The 16,857-nt window shown below is 48.6% G+C and overlaps 1 protein-coding gene across 1 annotated transcript in view; it reads left to right on the forward strand.

The window, feature by feature from the left end:
- The window catches only part of LOC134337858 (ATP-dependent RNA helicase DDX19A-like), a 60,346-nt gene that overhangs the window by 30,676 nt on the left and 12,813 nt on the right, over nt 1-16,857 (forward strand). Inside the window, exons 7-10 of the mRNA XM_063033170.1 lie at nt 886-1,000; nt 2,872-3,049; nt 7,237-7,474; nt 8,148-8,310. Of these exons, the coding sequence (XP_062889240.1) occupies nt 886-1,000; nt 2,872-3,049; nt 7,237-7,474; nt 8,148-8,310 (694 nt within the window). The remainder of the gene's footprint in view (nt 1-885; nt 1,001-2,871; nt 3,050-7,236; nt 7,475-8,147; nt 8,311-16,857) is intronic.

Below are 16,857 nucleotides of genomic sequence, written 5' to 3' on the forward strand. Positions count from 1 at the left end.
ACCCTACTCAAAATTCAAGAGCTTCGATAGAGTGGATGTGGAAATGATGTTTTCTATAGTGGGAGAGTCTATGACCAGAGGGCACAGATGTCCCTTACGGACAAAGATGTCCCATACGAACAGAAGTGAGGAATTTCTTTAGCCAGAGGATGGTGAATCTGTGGAATTCATTGCCACAGGTGGCTGTAGAGACTTAAAAGTCATTTAAAGTGGAGGTTGACTGGTTCTTGATTAGTGAGGGTGTCTCGGGGGAGAAGGCAGGAGAATGGTTTGAAAGGGAAAATAAGTCAGCCATTATGGAATGGTGGAGCAGACTTGATGGGCTAAATGGCCTAATTTTGCTGTTCCTATGTTTTATGGTCATGCCCTGAGCTCAGTGGTAAGTGTGCCTCTAATTTATTTTCTTCAGTTTGCTTCATGCATGAGGAATTCTTTGTTCTCTTAGGGTCCATTGTCTGATACACGTCTTTGTCTTAACTGGTTTAATTTCTGTTTAAGCACAGTCCCTGATAATAAAATTAAGATAAAATTAGCTTTATCTGTCACATGTACAGTGAAATGCATCGTTCTGGTCAACGACAACGCAGTCCGAGGATGTGATGGAGGCAGCCCACAAGTGTTGTCGCGCTGCTGGTACCAACATTACATGCCCACAACATACTGACCCTAATGCTTGCGTCTTGGCACGGGGAGGAAACCCACTCACTGACGGGACAAACAAACATATGAACTCCTTACACAGCGCTGAGGATTGACAGTATTGTGCTAACCGCCACGTTAATGGTGTGGGCCCAGGAGGCTGTGCTGCTCTGACTGTCACGGTTCATTACTGTTTCTCTATGTTACAGCCCTTACTGAGGTGTTGATTTTTTTTTACCTCTCCAGTGTTTATGCCTCTCTCCAACATATGAGCTGGCCTTACAGACCGGACAAGTGATTGAGCAGATGGGAAAGTTCTGTCCTGATATCAAGCTGGCATATGCTGTGCGAGGAAATAGACGTGAGTAGCATGGTAGGGTGTTTTCTGATTTTAAAGTGGGGGTTTGTGAAGCCAAAAGAATGACTGGCTGCCTTTCTAAGCGAATTTCAAGAAATACCTCTGACACTAAAGGTCAACTTTTACTTGAAAGCCTTCATAAATCAGAGTATCGAGTACAGGAGTAGGGATTTTGGTGAGACCTAATTTGGAGTATTGTGTGAGCAGTTCTGGTCACCTACCTACAGGAAAAATATCAATAAGATTGAAGGAGTACAGAGAGAATGTACAACAATGTTGGCAGGACCTGAGTTCCAGGGAAAGGTTGAACAGGTTCGGACTTTGTCCCCTGGAGCGTAGGAGAATGAGGGGAGATTTGATAGAGGTACACAGAATTATGAGGGGTATAGATAGGGTAAATGCAAGCCGGCTTTTCCCACTGAGGTTGGTTGAGACTACAACTAGAGGTCATGGGTTAAGGGTAAAAGGTGAAATGTTTAAGGGGATCTTCTTCCTCAGAGGGTGGTGAGTGGAACAAACTGCCAGTGGATGTGGGTTTGATTTCATCATCTAAGCAAAGTTTGGGTACACGCATAGATGAGAGGGTATAGAGGGCTATGGACTGGGTGAAGGTCGATGGGACTAGGCAGATTAATAGGTTAGCATAGACTAGATGGGCTGAAGGGCCTGTTTTTGTGCTGTTGTATCCTCTATATTACTCTATATCCGCTAAGCCATATAGGATAAACCTTTAAAAGGACAACTTTGCTTAAGTAGAGTGGACGTGGAGAGGGTAAGAGTCTAGAACGAGAAAGCACAGCCTCAGAATAGAAGGACATTCCATTAGAATAGGGATGATGAGGAATTTCTTTAGCCAGAGGGTGGTGAATCTTTAGAATTCATTGCCACAGATAGCTATAGAGGCCAAGTCATTGGCTATATTTGTGAAGATTAATAGGTTCTTGATTAGTAAGAGTGTCAGGTTACAGGGAGGAGAATGGGGTTGAATGGTAAATTATGATGGAATGGCAGAGCGGACTTGAAGGACCGAATAATTCTGCTCCTATGTGTTATGGACTAAACCATTAGAGTACAAGTTTTACTGAAGAAACCACTAAACCACATAGGGCAAACCACTAAAAGTTTACTGGATCATATACAGGGCAGATATAGCCTTCCCCAAATAAATAAGGATAATAATACCTTGCACTACTCCAGGTGTAGTCTGACTATGCTAACTTAACACTACAGTATCTCCCTATTTGCTTAAACTGTTCAGTTCAATTGTATTTCAAACCAAGAGATTGAAAATAAATGTGTTACAAGTAGCCGAATGGTCTACTTCTGCACCTATTGTCTATTTAAATTCCTGAGAATTGTTAAGGTTTCCTTCTGAATGGCAGACACAATATAGTTTTAGGGTGGCGAGGTGAAGATATGTTTCTAACTAAGGAGGGGTAAGGCGCTCCTTCCCTCCGCTAGCCTGCGGGTCACCCTTGGGCAAGGTGTAGCACCTACTTAGCCACCCCCCACCCCGCCGATCAAGATCACATGAGCCTGGGAGCAGCTGGTGCACATCACAAGCCCTGGTGATGCAGCCACTGATGCCAGGCAGACAATCTCTGAAGAGTATTGATAATGGCTAGGGTTGCCTGTCTTGTAAAGACACTGCCCAGAAGAAGGCAACGGCAAAGCACTTCTGTAGAAAAATTTGCCAAAAACAATCATGGTCAAAGACCATGATTGGCCACATCGTACGATATGGCACATAATGATGAGTATGATTCTATAAATGTGTTACTGTCCAAATATAAATTGTTAAGAACATTAATAATTGTTCCTTCATGAATTTACATGCATTAGGTTTTGGTATTGAATATACTTTGTGTTTCTAGTTGAGAAAGGCCAGAAGATTCCGGAACAAATTGTTATAGGAACACCTGGGACCGTCATGGACTGGTGCATAAAGCTGAAGTTCATAGATACCAAGAAAATTAAAGTTTTTGTCTTGGATGAAGCTGATGTCATGATTGCTACTCAAGGACACCAGGACCAGAGCATTCGAATTCAGAAGTAGGTTCACTCATTACTGAACTGTATTCAAGAAAAACAAACATTAGATTCCGTAACATTTTAATAATGCCCTGTGTTGTTTATGCATTTATTTCATTTAGAGATACATACCCTCTGCCTCTTCAAGCCATACTGCCCAACAACCCCTGATTTAACTCTAGCCTCATCACAGGGCAATCTACAGTGACCGATTAACCTACTAACCGGTACATCTTTAAAGACGGTATGGGGAAACTGGAGCACCCTGGAGAAAACTCACTCTTTGCTCGGGGAGAATGCATAGAATTCTTACAGATAATGTTGAAATTGAATTCTGGTGCCCCGAACTGTAATAGTGTTGCTCTAACTGCTACCCTACCATGGAAATCCTGATAGTTTGGTTTCTGACTGACAAGTTGATACTTCCCGTACTTCCTTGAAACTCACTGGGGCTCCTGTTTCGCAAACTCCATTGAAATGTCCTGGGCTCTCTAAATAAGAGCTATAGATGGAATGGACAGCCAATGACTTCCCCCAGGAACGGACTGTCTTATTCCATCATGATCATTATGTGCCATATTGTATGATGTGGTTGATCATGGTCTTTGACCATGATTGTTCTTGGTAAATTTTTCTCTAGAAGTGATTTGCCATTGCCACCTTCTAGGCATTACCTTTACAAGATTGGTGTCTGAAAAGAGGATGCAGACCAAGTTGCATGCCATCTTGGACAATGTCTCCCATCCACTACATAATGTACTGGGTGGTCACAGGAGTACATTCAGCCAGAGACTCATTCCATCGAGATGCAACACAGAGCGTCATAGGAAGTCATTCCTGCCTGTGGCCATCAAACTTTACAACTCCTCCCTTGGAGGGTCAGACACCCTGAGCCAATAGGCTGGTTCTGGACTTATTTCCTGGCATAATTTACATATTACTATAACTATTTATGGTTTTATTACTATTTAATTATTTATGGTGCAACTGTAACGAAAACCAATTTCACCCGGGATCAATGAAGTATGACTATGACGGGTGACACCAGCCATTATCGATTCGCTTCAGAGACTGTCTGCCTGGCGTCAGTTGTCACATAACCAGGACTTGTGATATGCACCAGCTGCTCATGTGACCATCCTCCATGGCTTCACGTGGCCCTGATCGGGGGCTAAGCAGGTGGTGCACCTTGCCCAAGGGTGACCTGCAGACTAGCGGAGGGAAGGAGTTCCTTACACATTCTTTGGTAGAGGCACATCTCCACCCCGCCACCCAATACCAGTGACATAATTTTAAGGTAATTGGAGCAAAGTATAGGGGGGGATGTCAGAGGAAGTTGTTTTTACACAGAGTGGTGGGTGTGAGGAATGCCCTGCCAGGAGTGATGGTAAAGGCAGATACATTAGGGACATCGAGAGACTCTTAGATAGAAATATGGATGGTAGAAAAATGGAGCACTATGCAGGAGGGAAGGTTCAGAGTGATCTTCGAGTAGGTTAAAAGTCATCGTGGGTTAAAAGGCCTGTACCATGCTGTAGTATTCTGTGCTCCAAAATACACTTAGTGGCCACCTTATTAGTTATTGCTCGTTAATGCAAATATCTATTCAGCCAGTCACGTGGTAGCAACTCAATACATAAAAAGCATGCAGACATAGTCAAGGCGTTCAGTTGTCCAGACCAAACATCAGAATGGGAAATCACCTCCCTCTGGTACTCCTCCCCCATCCCTTCCTTCCATGGTCTTCTGCCCTCTCTTGTCAGATTCCCCCTTCTCTAGCCAATGAACTTCGCAGCCCTTTCCTGCACCCCTTGCCCTTCTCCTGGTTACACTTATCACCTGCCACCTTTTACTAGTTCCCCCCTCCCCCCCACCTTCTTACTCTGGCTTCTCCTGTTTCTTTCCAGTCCTGATGAAGGTCAATGCCCGAAATGTCAGCTGTTTACTGCTTCCCATAGATGCTGCCTGACCTGCTGAGTTCCTCCAGCATTTTGTGTGTATTGCTTTGGATTTCCAACATCTTCAAATTTTCTCATGTTTGAGAATGGGGAAGAAGTGCTATATAAGTGACTTGAACCATGAAGTGATTGTTGGTACCAGATGGGGTGGTTTGAGTATTTCAGAAACTGCTGATCTCCTGAAATTTTCACTCACAACAATCTCTAACGTTTGCAGAGAATGCCGTAAAAAACAAAAAACATCCAGTGAGTGGCAGTTCTGGGGGAAAAAGGGCCTTGTTAATGAGAGAGGTCAGAGGAGAATGGCCAGACTGGTTCAACCTGACAGGAAGACGGCAGTAACTCAAATAGCCACACATTACAACAGTGGTGTGCAGAAGATCATCTCTGAATGTACAACACGTCGAACCGTGAAATAAATGAGGTTTCCACTGTGCACTTCATTGCTTTAGTAGCCTTGTCTCCATTAGAACATAGAGCAGTACAGCACAGCACAGCACAGCCCATCGGCATGCGATGTTGTTCCAATCCTTTAACCTACTCCAAGATCAATCTAACCCTTCCCTCAATCATAACCCTTCGTTTTTCTATCCTTAGTGTGCCTATCTGAGAGTCTCTTAAATGTATCTGCCTCCACCACCACCCTGGGTAGTATGTTCTGTGCACTCTCACCTCTCTGTGGGAAAAACACGGCCTTCCGGTGGAAAAAAAAAGCAACAGCCTCTGTGGGGCTGGTCGGGGGCTCGAAGTTTTCGGACGGACGGACGGACTCAGTGTCGGCTGTGGTCGGGTGCTTCCAATGCATCGGCAGTTGTCGGTGCCTGGAGGTTTATGGCGGGGAGTTTCTCCCTTTGCCACCTGCTATTGGGGACTCGAGTCGATCGACTTGGGACTTTGAGACTTTTTTTTACGTGCCCATCTGTTCCTTATCAAATTATGGTATTGCTTCGCACTGCTGTAACTATATGTTATAATTACGTGGTTCTGTCAGTGTTAGACTTTGGTCTGTCCTGTTTTTCTGTGATATCACTCTGGAGGAACATTGTATCATTTCTTAATGCATGCATGCATTTCTAAATGACAATAAACGAGGTCTGAGTGTTCTCATAATCTTAAATCTTAAACCTACCTCTGACATCCCTACTATTCTTTCCTCCAAAGACCTTAAAATTATGTCGCCTTGTATTGGGCCTTTCTGTCCTGCGAAAAACTATGACTGTCCATTCAATCTATGCCTCTTATCATCTTATGCACCTCTATGGTGTCACCTTTCATCCTCCTCCTCTCCACCAGCTTGCTCATAAGACACTTCTGGATCTACGTTTTGAATACTTTCTTACAGTGACCATATGCATGACCTCCCTAAATAAGCTCATATATCGAGGGCAAAAAAACCAGTTTATGTTGCAGAATTATTATCATTGAAACTGGATTTAAATTGCCTCAGTCACCTTCTTGCCCTCCATACGTGCTGCCTGACCTACTGATTTCCAACATCTGCAGAATCTATTGAGATTTTGACACTTTGGCCTTCATACATCAGAAAATTTGCAAGTACATTGCTGGGACTTGATTGAATACATTAGGACTTTATTCCTTGGAATGTAGAAGATTGAAAGGAGACCTGATAGATGTATACAAAATTATGAAGTGTATAGATTGGGTAAATGCAAGCAAGTTTTTTCCACTGAGGTTGGATAGGACCAAATCACGATAGAAAACCAGAGGTCATAGGTTAAGGGTGAAAGGTGGAAAGTTTAAGGGGAACATGAGGAGAAACTTTTTCACTCAGAGGTTCATGAGAGTGTGGAACAAGCTGCCAGTGATTTCAACATTTAATATAAGTTTGGATAGGTACATGGATGGTAGGGGTATGGAGGGATATGGTCCTGGTGCAGGCTGATGGGAGAAGGCAGTTTAAATGGTTCAGCATGGACTAGATGAGCTGAAGGACTGGTTTCTGTGCTGTACTTTTCCATGACCCTATGACTCTACAAGACAGACAGACAGACAATGGACAAAAAGCAACCAGCTGTGCAAATACAAAAAAACACTTGAGACTGCAGATGCTGCCCAGAGTACAAAACACTGGAGGAACTCAGCGTGTCAGGCAGCATCTGTGGATGGAGATGGCTAGACAATGTTTTGAGTCGAGATCCCTGATCCAGACTGAACACGTCACATGTGACAGATGCAGATAGAGAAGGAATGTTCTTAGCTGGATCATAACTCCTCGTCTTCCACTCACAGGACACTGCCCCCAAATTGTCAGATGCTATTGTTCTCGGCTACCTTTGAAGAATCTGTATGGAAGTTTGCCCAGAAGGTCGTTCCTGATCCTAATATCATCGCGTTGAAGCGAGAGGAAGAGACCTTGGATACGATTAAGCAATATTATGTCATGTGTAACAGCAAGGAAGAGAAATACCAGGCTCTGTGTAATATCTACGGAGCAATAACCATCGCCCAGGCCATGATCTTTTGCCATGTGAGTAAATGCTAGCACTGAGTTGGAGTACTGTGTGCCCCATTGCAGGGAGGAGGTGGGGGCTTTAGGGTGCTGCCTGAATTAGATGGGATGGTCCATAAGGACAGCCTGGACAAACTTGTGTTATTTTCTCTGGAGCATTAAGGCCAAGGGGAGACCTGATAGAAGTTCATAAAATTATGCGGGGCAAAGACAGGGTAGACAGAATTCTTTTTTGTCAAGGTAGAAATGCCAGATACCAGCAGACGTGAGAAGGGGAAAGTCTACGGGAGAAGTGTGGGGCACGTATTTTGCACAGAGAGTGGTGGGTGCCTGGAATATGCTGGAAGCAGATACAAGCATGGTGCTTAAAAAGGCTGTGAGACAGACACATGGTTTATACAGGAAATGGAGGGATATGGACCAAATGCAAGCAGAAGGGATTAATTTGCTATCATGTTTGACACAGACATGATGAGCTGAAGGGCCTGTCTTTAAATCCTGCTCATCTGTGGAGGTGCCAGAACCTTGGTCACTTTCTCCTCTCTTTAAGCAACTAGGCATTGCCAAACTTGTCCCCGCAGAGCCATTTTAGTGAAAGCCAACAGCATTTCTTTGTCAGGGTTAGTTCATAATTGCACGTTTCCTGAGCTCTCTGTAAAAACAATTCTTTAATCTGCTGTTTCACGTGCAGACCCGCAGGACGGCTGGCTGGCTGGCAGCTGAGCTGTCCAAGGAAGGTCACCAGGTGGCATTGCTGAGTGGAGAGATGATGGTGGAACAGCGAGCTGCTGTGATCCAGCGCTTCCGCGATGGCAAGGAGAAAGTCCTGGTCACAACGAATGTCTGTGCACGAGGTAACACACCAAACCTATCCTGGCAAACTGTGATGTGCTGTGGGATTTTAGTACCAATTTCTGGTTCATACCTGCACCATACATCTGCTTATTTAAATTGCCATATTTCATCACCTTGCACTTGTGGAATTAAATTCTGTCTGCCAGAGCTTCAGAATTTCCAGCCCAAAGTCTAGATAGACCATAAGACAGAGGAGCACAATTAGGCCATTTGGTGTGTCAGATCGGCTCTGCCGTTCCATCATGGCTGATTTATAACCCTCTCAATCCCATTCTCCTGCCTTCTCCCCGTAACCTTTGCACTCTGACTGATCAAGAACCTACTAACCTTTGCTTTAAATATACCCAATGACTTGGCCTCCACAGCCGTCTGTGCAAATGAATTCCACAGATAGAGTGGCTGTGGAGAGGATTTTTCCTATGGGAGGGGCGGTCTAGCGACGGCCATCGATTTAACAGAGATTAAGTGGAATTTTGTTAGCCAGAGGGTAACAAGATATGGAATTCATTGCCACAGACAGTAGTGGAAGCCAAGTCGCTGGGTATATTTAAAGTGGAGGTTAGTAGGTTTGTGGATTAGTCAGGGTGTCAAAGGATTACGGGAAGAAGATGAGAATGGGGTTGAGAGGGATAATAAATCAGCTGTGATGGAATTGCAGAGCAGACTCAATGGGCTGAATGGCCTAATTCTGCTCCTACGTCTTATGATCTTTATAGATACATCATGGAACAGGCTCTTCCAGCCCAACAAGCCACACCACGCAGCAACTCCCAGTTTAACCCCAGTCTAATCACAGGACAATTTACAATGACCAATCAACCCACCTGCTGGTACATCTTTGGACTGTTAGAGGAAACCCATGCAGTCATGGGGAGAGGTGGGAATTGAACCTGGGTCACTGATACTGTAAAGCATTGTGCTAACCAATACACTACTGTGCTGCTCAGCTTTCCATCTGATCTATACTTTGTTGTGGCTGTAGACGACCTTCCTCATTATCAACACCACCAACTTCTATGTCAGCCACAAGCATGTAGCTCCTGCAATTACAAGGCAGAGTGGGTCTCGGAACTAAAAGATCCGCCTTCGAATCCTAGGTTTGTCTTATCTCCCACAGTGTCCATAAACACAGCTGGTCTCTGCACATATATCAGCAGCCTCTGTGTGAGTTCTCAGCAAACATTTAGAACACAAAGCCTTCGGCCCACAATGTTGCGACAACTTTTTAACCCACTCGAGGATCAATCTAACCCTTCCCTCCCACATAGCCCTCCATTTTTCTTGGGCCTATCTAAGAGTTTCCTAACTGCGCCTAATGTATCTGCCTCTACTGCCACTCCTCTCAGGGTGTTCCACACACCCACCACTCTCTGTAAAAGACCTACCACTGACATCCCCCTTATACTTAACTCAATTCACTTTAAAATTATTCCCTCTTGTATTAGCCCATTTCTGTTACCTTTCCTCCTCCGCTCCAAAGACAAAAGGCCGAGTTTGTTCAACCTATCTTCATTAAGACATGCTCCCCGTAAATCTCTGCACCCGCTTTAAAGCTCCCACGTCCTCCTTATAATGAGGGGACCAAAACTGAACAGGAGGGTTTATTTTCCTGCACTACCACCATTATCTTTGTGGCGGCACTGTAGCTTAGTTGTCAGAAGAGACTATTCCGCTCTATGTCTCAGTGTAACGCTCAGCTATATCGGCTCGTATTTATCTAGGGGAAACCCCGTCCGCTGCCCAACCATGTCTCTCGGTTACGTCAGTTGCTGTGCAATGCTACCCGGTTCGACCTCAAACATCAAACGTCAGACCGCACGCAGTGTACACTTTACAGATTACACTTTATAAATCTGACTGGGACTATGAGATTAATAGAGATACAATATAAAAGAAAAAGAAAAAGGCGCCAGAATTATCAAAGTTCAATTTCTTCGTGCACACAGTTGGAGCTGAAATACCTGGGGTCTTCTCTCTTCAGCCTGTGATCCACTCCGAGCCCCTTGACTTGCCGCTCGGGACCACCCAAGGTGATCAACCAGGGCGCTTCCAGCACGTCCGTCTTACTCCCGATCTCTCCTCCAAAAACCCGCCAAAAACACCGATTCCCAGCCATATGAGACAGAATATCACCCCAAAAAAGAATAACATGGACACCCATTGGTTCATTCGCTCTCTTATCAATAATATAACCCGAACAAGCCGCTAGCGAGAGAACCTTCTCAGCGTTTAACATAACAAAGAAGCCATTTTAATTAACATACGCAGTAACATAGACGAAACCCCTTACACTCTCCCCCCACCAAATAAAAGTCATGCCCTCATGACATTAACAGGGTTCACCAGTGCTCCTTGCAAAACACAAAACCCAACCCAGGTGCATAAAGCAGTGACATAACTTCCCAGGGCAGTAGAGATCACACCCTGTTCTCCTGGCACTGTGTAGGTCAACTTCTCCGGGGGTTGCCTACTTCTCTGAGACCTTCGTACCTCCTCTGCCGACCCTTCCGGCTCAGACACCACGGGAGACACCCTGGGCCTACCTGTCGGACCCTCACTGGGACCCCTCGGCACCTGTGAGCCCTCTGTCTCGGGTTCTGGTTCCACCTTTTCTCCCCCCAATGCCGGCTGTATCTCAGGCTGCTCCTCAACACCCTCCCTCCTCTCACCTAACTCAGTGGGGGAAGGGCCAGGAGCCTCTTCTTCCGGCACCGGGGAATTAGCGAACAGAAGTAGGTGCCACACATCTGAATCATCATCTTCTGAGGCAGTGCCCCTTTCCGGGGTGGGGCCCGGCCCCGTCTCTTTTGCAGCGGGCTCTTCCCTCGCCCCGCGTCCCTGCAGAGTCCTCGTACTAGGTGTAAACTCCCCTTCGGGCTCTTGGTCTACCTGCACCTCTCGACCCAGAGGCAACAGGTGTTTCCGATGGAATACCTTGCCAGGACCCTTCCCATCACCTGGTCTCACCTGGTAAACAGGTGGATTCGGCATCGGGCTCTCTACCACATAAGGGGTGGCCGCCCAGCGATCAGCCAACTTGTGCTTACCAGGTAGTCCTAAATTCCGTATGAGGACCCGGTTTCCCGGCAGTAGTTGGGCGAACTTCACTTTCTGATCATACCTCCTCTTATTCCTCTGATTCTGCGTGGTGGCCGCCGCCTCAGCCAACTTGTATGCCCTTTTCAACTCTCTCCTCATATTGGACAGATACTTCAGATAGGGCTTCGAAGGTAATTCATCCGTTTCAGTCCCAAAACACGGGTCAATGGGCAACCTCGCTTCCCGCCCGAACATCAGATAATAAGGCGAGTACCCTGTAGCGTCATTGCGAGTACAATTGTAACAGTGAACCAAATGGCCGATGTGCTGACTCCACTTACTCTTCTGACTGATCTCCAGAGTGCCGAGCATGTCCAGCAGGGTCCGGTTAAACCTCTCGGGCTGAGGATCACCCTGCGGGTGATAGGGTGTGGTCCTGGATTTCTCGACCCCAAGCATACCCAGTAATTCATGGATAAGCCTGCTCTCAAAGCCTTGTCCCTGATCACTATAGATCCACCATAATGAACAAAGTACTTCTCTCATAACACCTTCGCCACTGTAGTTGCTTTCTGGTCCTTAGTGGGAAACACCTGAGCATATCTAGTGTAGTGATCCGTGATGACTAAGACATTGGCGGTGCTGCTGGTGTCTGGCTCAATAGACAGGAAATCCATACACACCAGGTCCATGGGTCCCGCACTCTGCAAGTGGGACAAAGGAGCCCCCTGCGCAGGCAGGGTCTTCCTCCGGATGCAGTGACTGTATTTCTTACAGTATTCTTCAACCTCCCCCCTCATCCAGGGCCAGTAAAACCGGTCCTTGAGTAATCCATAGGTGTTTTCCACCCCCAAGTGCCCGGAATCATCATGTAGAGCCTGGAGCACAGTCTTCCCATACTTCTCAGGCATGACCAGCTGCCAGCGGCGGGGGTGGTCCGGGGGCGACGTGACCCGGTACAGGACGTGGTTCTTCAGCTTCAACCGGGGCCACTCCTTCAGTAGTAGGGGAACGGAGGCATGTTTCACCTTCTCCACCTGCCCCATATCACCCTGGCTAACCGCGTACCAGATAGTACCAATGCTCGGGTCATCACGCTGAGCTGCTCCCACTTCCTGGGGGCTCAACTCCAGCAACTGCCTGTTCCTCAGAGCAGTCAAATTACAGTAAACAGTGGGTAGCGCGTCATCATCAACCCCCAATTGATCCACTGCCCGATCCGTCCCCATCGGGGCTCCTGCTTCAGCGTTGCTCCCAACTTGACACATGGCCTTCACTCCCGGGACAGGGACGCTCTCCCACTCCTCGTCTGTGCCCGATCCTTCATGCGCCCGACGATATAAAGCATCTGCATTGATGTTCCGACTCCCCGGCTGGTACTTCAGGCTGAACTCGTAGGCAGACAAAGCTGCCAACCACCGATGCCCAGTTGCATCCAGTTTTGCCGAGGTCAGAATATAAGTGAGAGGGTTGTTGTCCGTTTTCACTTCAAATTTGGCCCCGTATAGATAGTCGCTCAACTTGTTCACCGCCCATTTCAGTGCCAGGAACTCCCAACTTGTGAGTGGGATAGTTTCTCTCAGATGGCGACAAATGTCAGCTGATAAACGCCACCGGCCTCAGTCCGTTGCCCTGTTCCTGGTACAGGACAGCCCCCAGACCCTCTCGGCTGGCATCAGTGTGTAGCACATATGGCTTCCGGGGGTGGGCAAAAGCCAACACCAGGGCCTGTGTCAGCGCCCTTTTCAGTGATTGGAACGCCTCCTCACATTGAGCATCCCACCTCGATCCAAAGGGCTCTGACGGGTTCAGATATCCTCCTGCCTCCTGCCCTTGGTCCCCCTTCCTTTTCTTCCCCATGGAGGGATAGCCACACAACAGCTGGTTCAATGGGTGACTCATTTTAGTGTATCCTTTCACGAATCACCAGTAATATCCACAGAACCCCAAAAATGAGCGCGGGGCGCTCACCTTCTGGGGTCTTGGCCAGGTGGTCACTGCGTCTATCTTAGCCGGATCAGTAGCCACTCCATCTCGCGAAATTATGTGTCCAACATAGCCGACCGACAGCTTACAGAGCTGGCATTTGTCCAGGGAAAGTTTCAACCCTTCCTCCTTCAGCCGACTCAGCACCTTCAGCAGCCACTCCTCATGTTCCTCCAAAGTAGATCCAAACATTATCAGGTCATCCAGGTACACCAACACCTCGAGCAAGTTCATATCCCCCACCATCCTCTCCATGAGCCTCTGGAAGGTGGCTGGGGTCCCCGCTATGCTTTGGGGCATTCGTTTGAACTGAAAGAATCCCGGGGGACAGATAAAGGCTGCCTTCTCTTTATCGGCCTCACTCATCGGAATCTGGTAATACCCACTCCGCAAATCCAATACACTAAACCACTGGGTACCACTCAGACAGGCCAACGCGTCTTCAACTCTCGGGACCATATACTGGTCGGGGACAGTGCGCCGGTTCAGGGTCCTATAGTCCATGCACATACGTACCTTCCCATTTTTCTTCCTAGCCACTACGATGGGGGAAACATAGGGGCTCCGGGACTCTTCGATAATCCCTGCATCCTTCAATTGCCGCACATCTTCCACATCTGTTGGGGCCAACCGCCGCGACCTTTCTCTAAACGGGGTGTCGTTTGTCACCCGGATAGTGTGACGAGTGCTCTTGGAACAACCCACATCAAACTCGCCCTGAGAAAAGATATCCCCTAGCTTCAGCAACTTCTCCACCAGCCTTATACACAGGGGAGTCCTGAAAATTAAAGGCCTCCTCAGTCAGCCGCCCCCTGTTCTCCAATAGTTTTCCTCCATTGGGCATCACAGGGGCGCTAGACATCACCGTCACCAGGAACAAGTGCGCGAGGGGCATCCCGCGCTTAAAGGTGATCTCCCTCTCCGTTGTGTTCCTTACAATCACCCCCATCCGCCATGCCTGTACAGCTGAGGGCCTCTGCAATTCAGGTCTCACCAGCGCTCCAGCCGGGACTCCCCTTCAAGGTCTTCTGGGGCGTCTACTAGCAGGGCCTCGCCCGCTGGTACTCCGGGGAACCTGGGGTTCCCATCACTCATGCCACCTCCCCTGGCCGTATCACTTTAGGCCTCGCCTGAATACACCACACCGTCCCTCATTTGAACTCAGGGTCCAGCCCCTGGGGGTCACCCACTTCTTCGAACATGGCTCGAAACACTGGGTGTACTGAGAGGGTCTCCAGGAAGTTCTCCCCCGCCTTCTCCTTACGGGCTCCCAGGAGCCGTCGCACAAGAGGGGAGTTAGTCCCCACCAGAAGGGCAGCACCACCTGTTTCCACCGGATCCGGACAAAGCAACACCAACGTCTCAAGGGCTTCCGACACTCCCACATTGCCCTCCGAGAATTCCAATCTCACTGACAGCTACCCATTGTACAGGTAGTCACCATCGGGTGTATGGGGTGTCAGGGAGGGGTAGCACCTCTGGTGGGGGAACATATCGCGTCCTTTTCAGGGTGGTTAGTCCACCTTTGGTCCCCACCTGGCACTCAGCTCTCACCTGTGGCTTCCCGTAGCTGTTTGCATGCGACAGCAGCCACACCGCAGGCAACGGCTTCGACAAGCCGGCTAAACCAGGTGAGGGTAGCCGACGGGTCTCAAACCCTCGGTGTGATAGGGAGTTGTGTCTCCCAGCATGTGAAGACAGACTCCGGCGGATTGAGCGGACGAGACCTATGGAAGGTCCAACGGTCAAGAAGGCGGTCTCTGCAAGCGTCGTGGAACGTGTAGAGCAGGACAAGACACAGAAGACGTCCTGGTCATCCACTGCGCCTAGTCTCATCTCCAGCCGTCTAGACTCTGTCTTGCCACTGGATCCAGATGGGAATTGGGAAGAGAGAGTGAGGCTGACGCTGCGCAACTCTCCCTCACTTAAATCCAAATCACGCGCTAGTCTCCACACCATCATAATGGTGTCGAGGTCCTCATCGACGTCAACGATGGACGAACAATCAACCATACCCCAAATCTCCAGTGCATTAAACAGGGTTACTGGCAAATGCTTCAGATATTTGTTGTAGAACGACCAGTACAATAAGGTAACCTGCAACTCTATGTCAAGGATGGCTCTTGCAAAGATTCCCTCTATCCGTAGGGACACACTGGAACGGGGTCCCACTAATCCACCCGGAATAAGGGCTTGGGCTTTCAGGGGTCCCATGGCTGATTTCTGGGAATGTGTTCCTCCAGAGACTCCAGTCCGTTCCCTCACTGAGTCTCTCCTAAGTTTCCCGACACCTCTCCCTTCTTAGTCGCCCGGGAGCTTGCCCTCCGCAGGGCATCTTGTCTCTCACAATCTCTCTGAAAGTGTCCCTCTTCCCCACAGCTGTGGCACACCCCCGGCTGCTCACATTCCCGCCGGAAATGCCCCTCTTTCCCACAGTTATAGCACACGCTACCTGCTGCCCCTCTCCCCCCGAGACGCCTGCCACTCTCAGCTCACTGCATGGGCCGTCCCCCGAAGGGGGTACTCTTCCTGTCCATCCCCTCAAGTGACGGGTCCCTACCCCCCCTGGGACTCCTTGGGTTTCTCGGTTCTCGACCCAGCCACCACCTCCTGTACCACTGAGAATTGTCCCCGGTGGCCTGAGCCCTTTCTCCGGCCCAAAGCGCTCTCATCCTCCTGCACCTCTCTAATCAGCTGCCCGAATGATGAAGGGGAGCTCCTTTTATAGGACTGCTGGAGACTCCAAGCCACCTTGTCCTCCTCCAGGAAACCACTAAATATCTGACTCATCCTCAATCTTGCCACCTTGTCCACCTTCACTACCCCTTGGCGCCGCAACCCAGTAAGCATTCTCTCCAGCCAGAAAATGTATTTGAGAGCTTTTCCCCTCTACCCTGCCTCATTTGGTGAAACTCCGCTAAAAGCTCCCAGGAATCTCCCGACATTCCAAATGCTCCCTCCAAAGCTTCCAGATACTCTGCCAGGGAGGCCGAGGGCTGTTCAGCTTTCAGCTCCTGGGTGACACCGGCCCTCAAACTTTCCACCAATCGCTGTCTCTTTTCCTCATCCGAGCCTGGCCGCTCCCCTAACAACTGGGATGTATTTTCGATCCATGTGTCGTAGTCGTCCTCCCCTTCCGGGGTGGGTGTGGCTCCTGAGAAAATTCTCGGCCCTTCTCACCAGGGAGGTAATGGCAGCTGCTAACTCGGAGGTCTCACCTCCAGCTGGGGGATGGGGCCTGGCCAGGCCTTCCCACTCTGACCCTCCACCACTGGCTACTGGCACCTCCCCGGGGTCTCATCTAGCTCCTCCTCCGGCACCTCCTCACTTTCTTCCTCCGGGACGGTGTGGAGGTCCCACGGCCCCGCCTCCCCCTGGACACTGACTGTCGCTGACAGTTCCAACGTCATGACGTCAGCACTCGTACGAACCAACACCTAGCTGGATTCCACTTCTTTCCCACACCTTCTAGCTATCAGTTCTACCTGCCCGATACCTTTGATCAAACTCAACCCTCACAC

The sequence above is a fragment of the Mobula hypostoma genome, chromosome 25 (genome assembly GCF_963921235.1).
Source record: "Mobula hypostoma chromosome 25, sMobHyp1.1, whole genome shotgun sequence".
Classification (NCBI taxonomy): Eukaryota; Metazoa; Chordata; class Chondrichthyes; order Myliobatiformes; family Myliobatidae; genus Mobula; species Mobula hypostoma.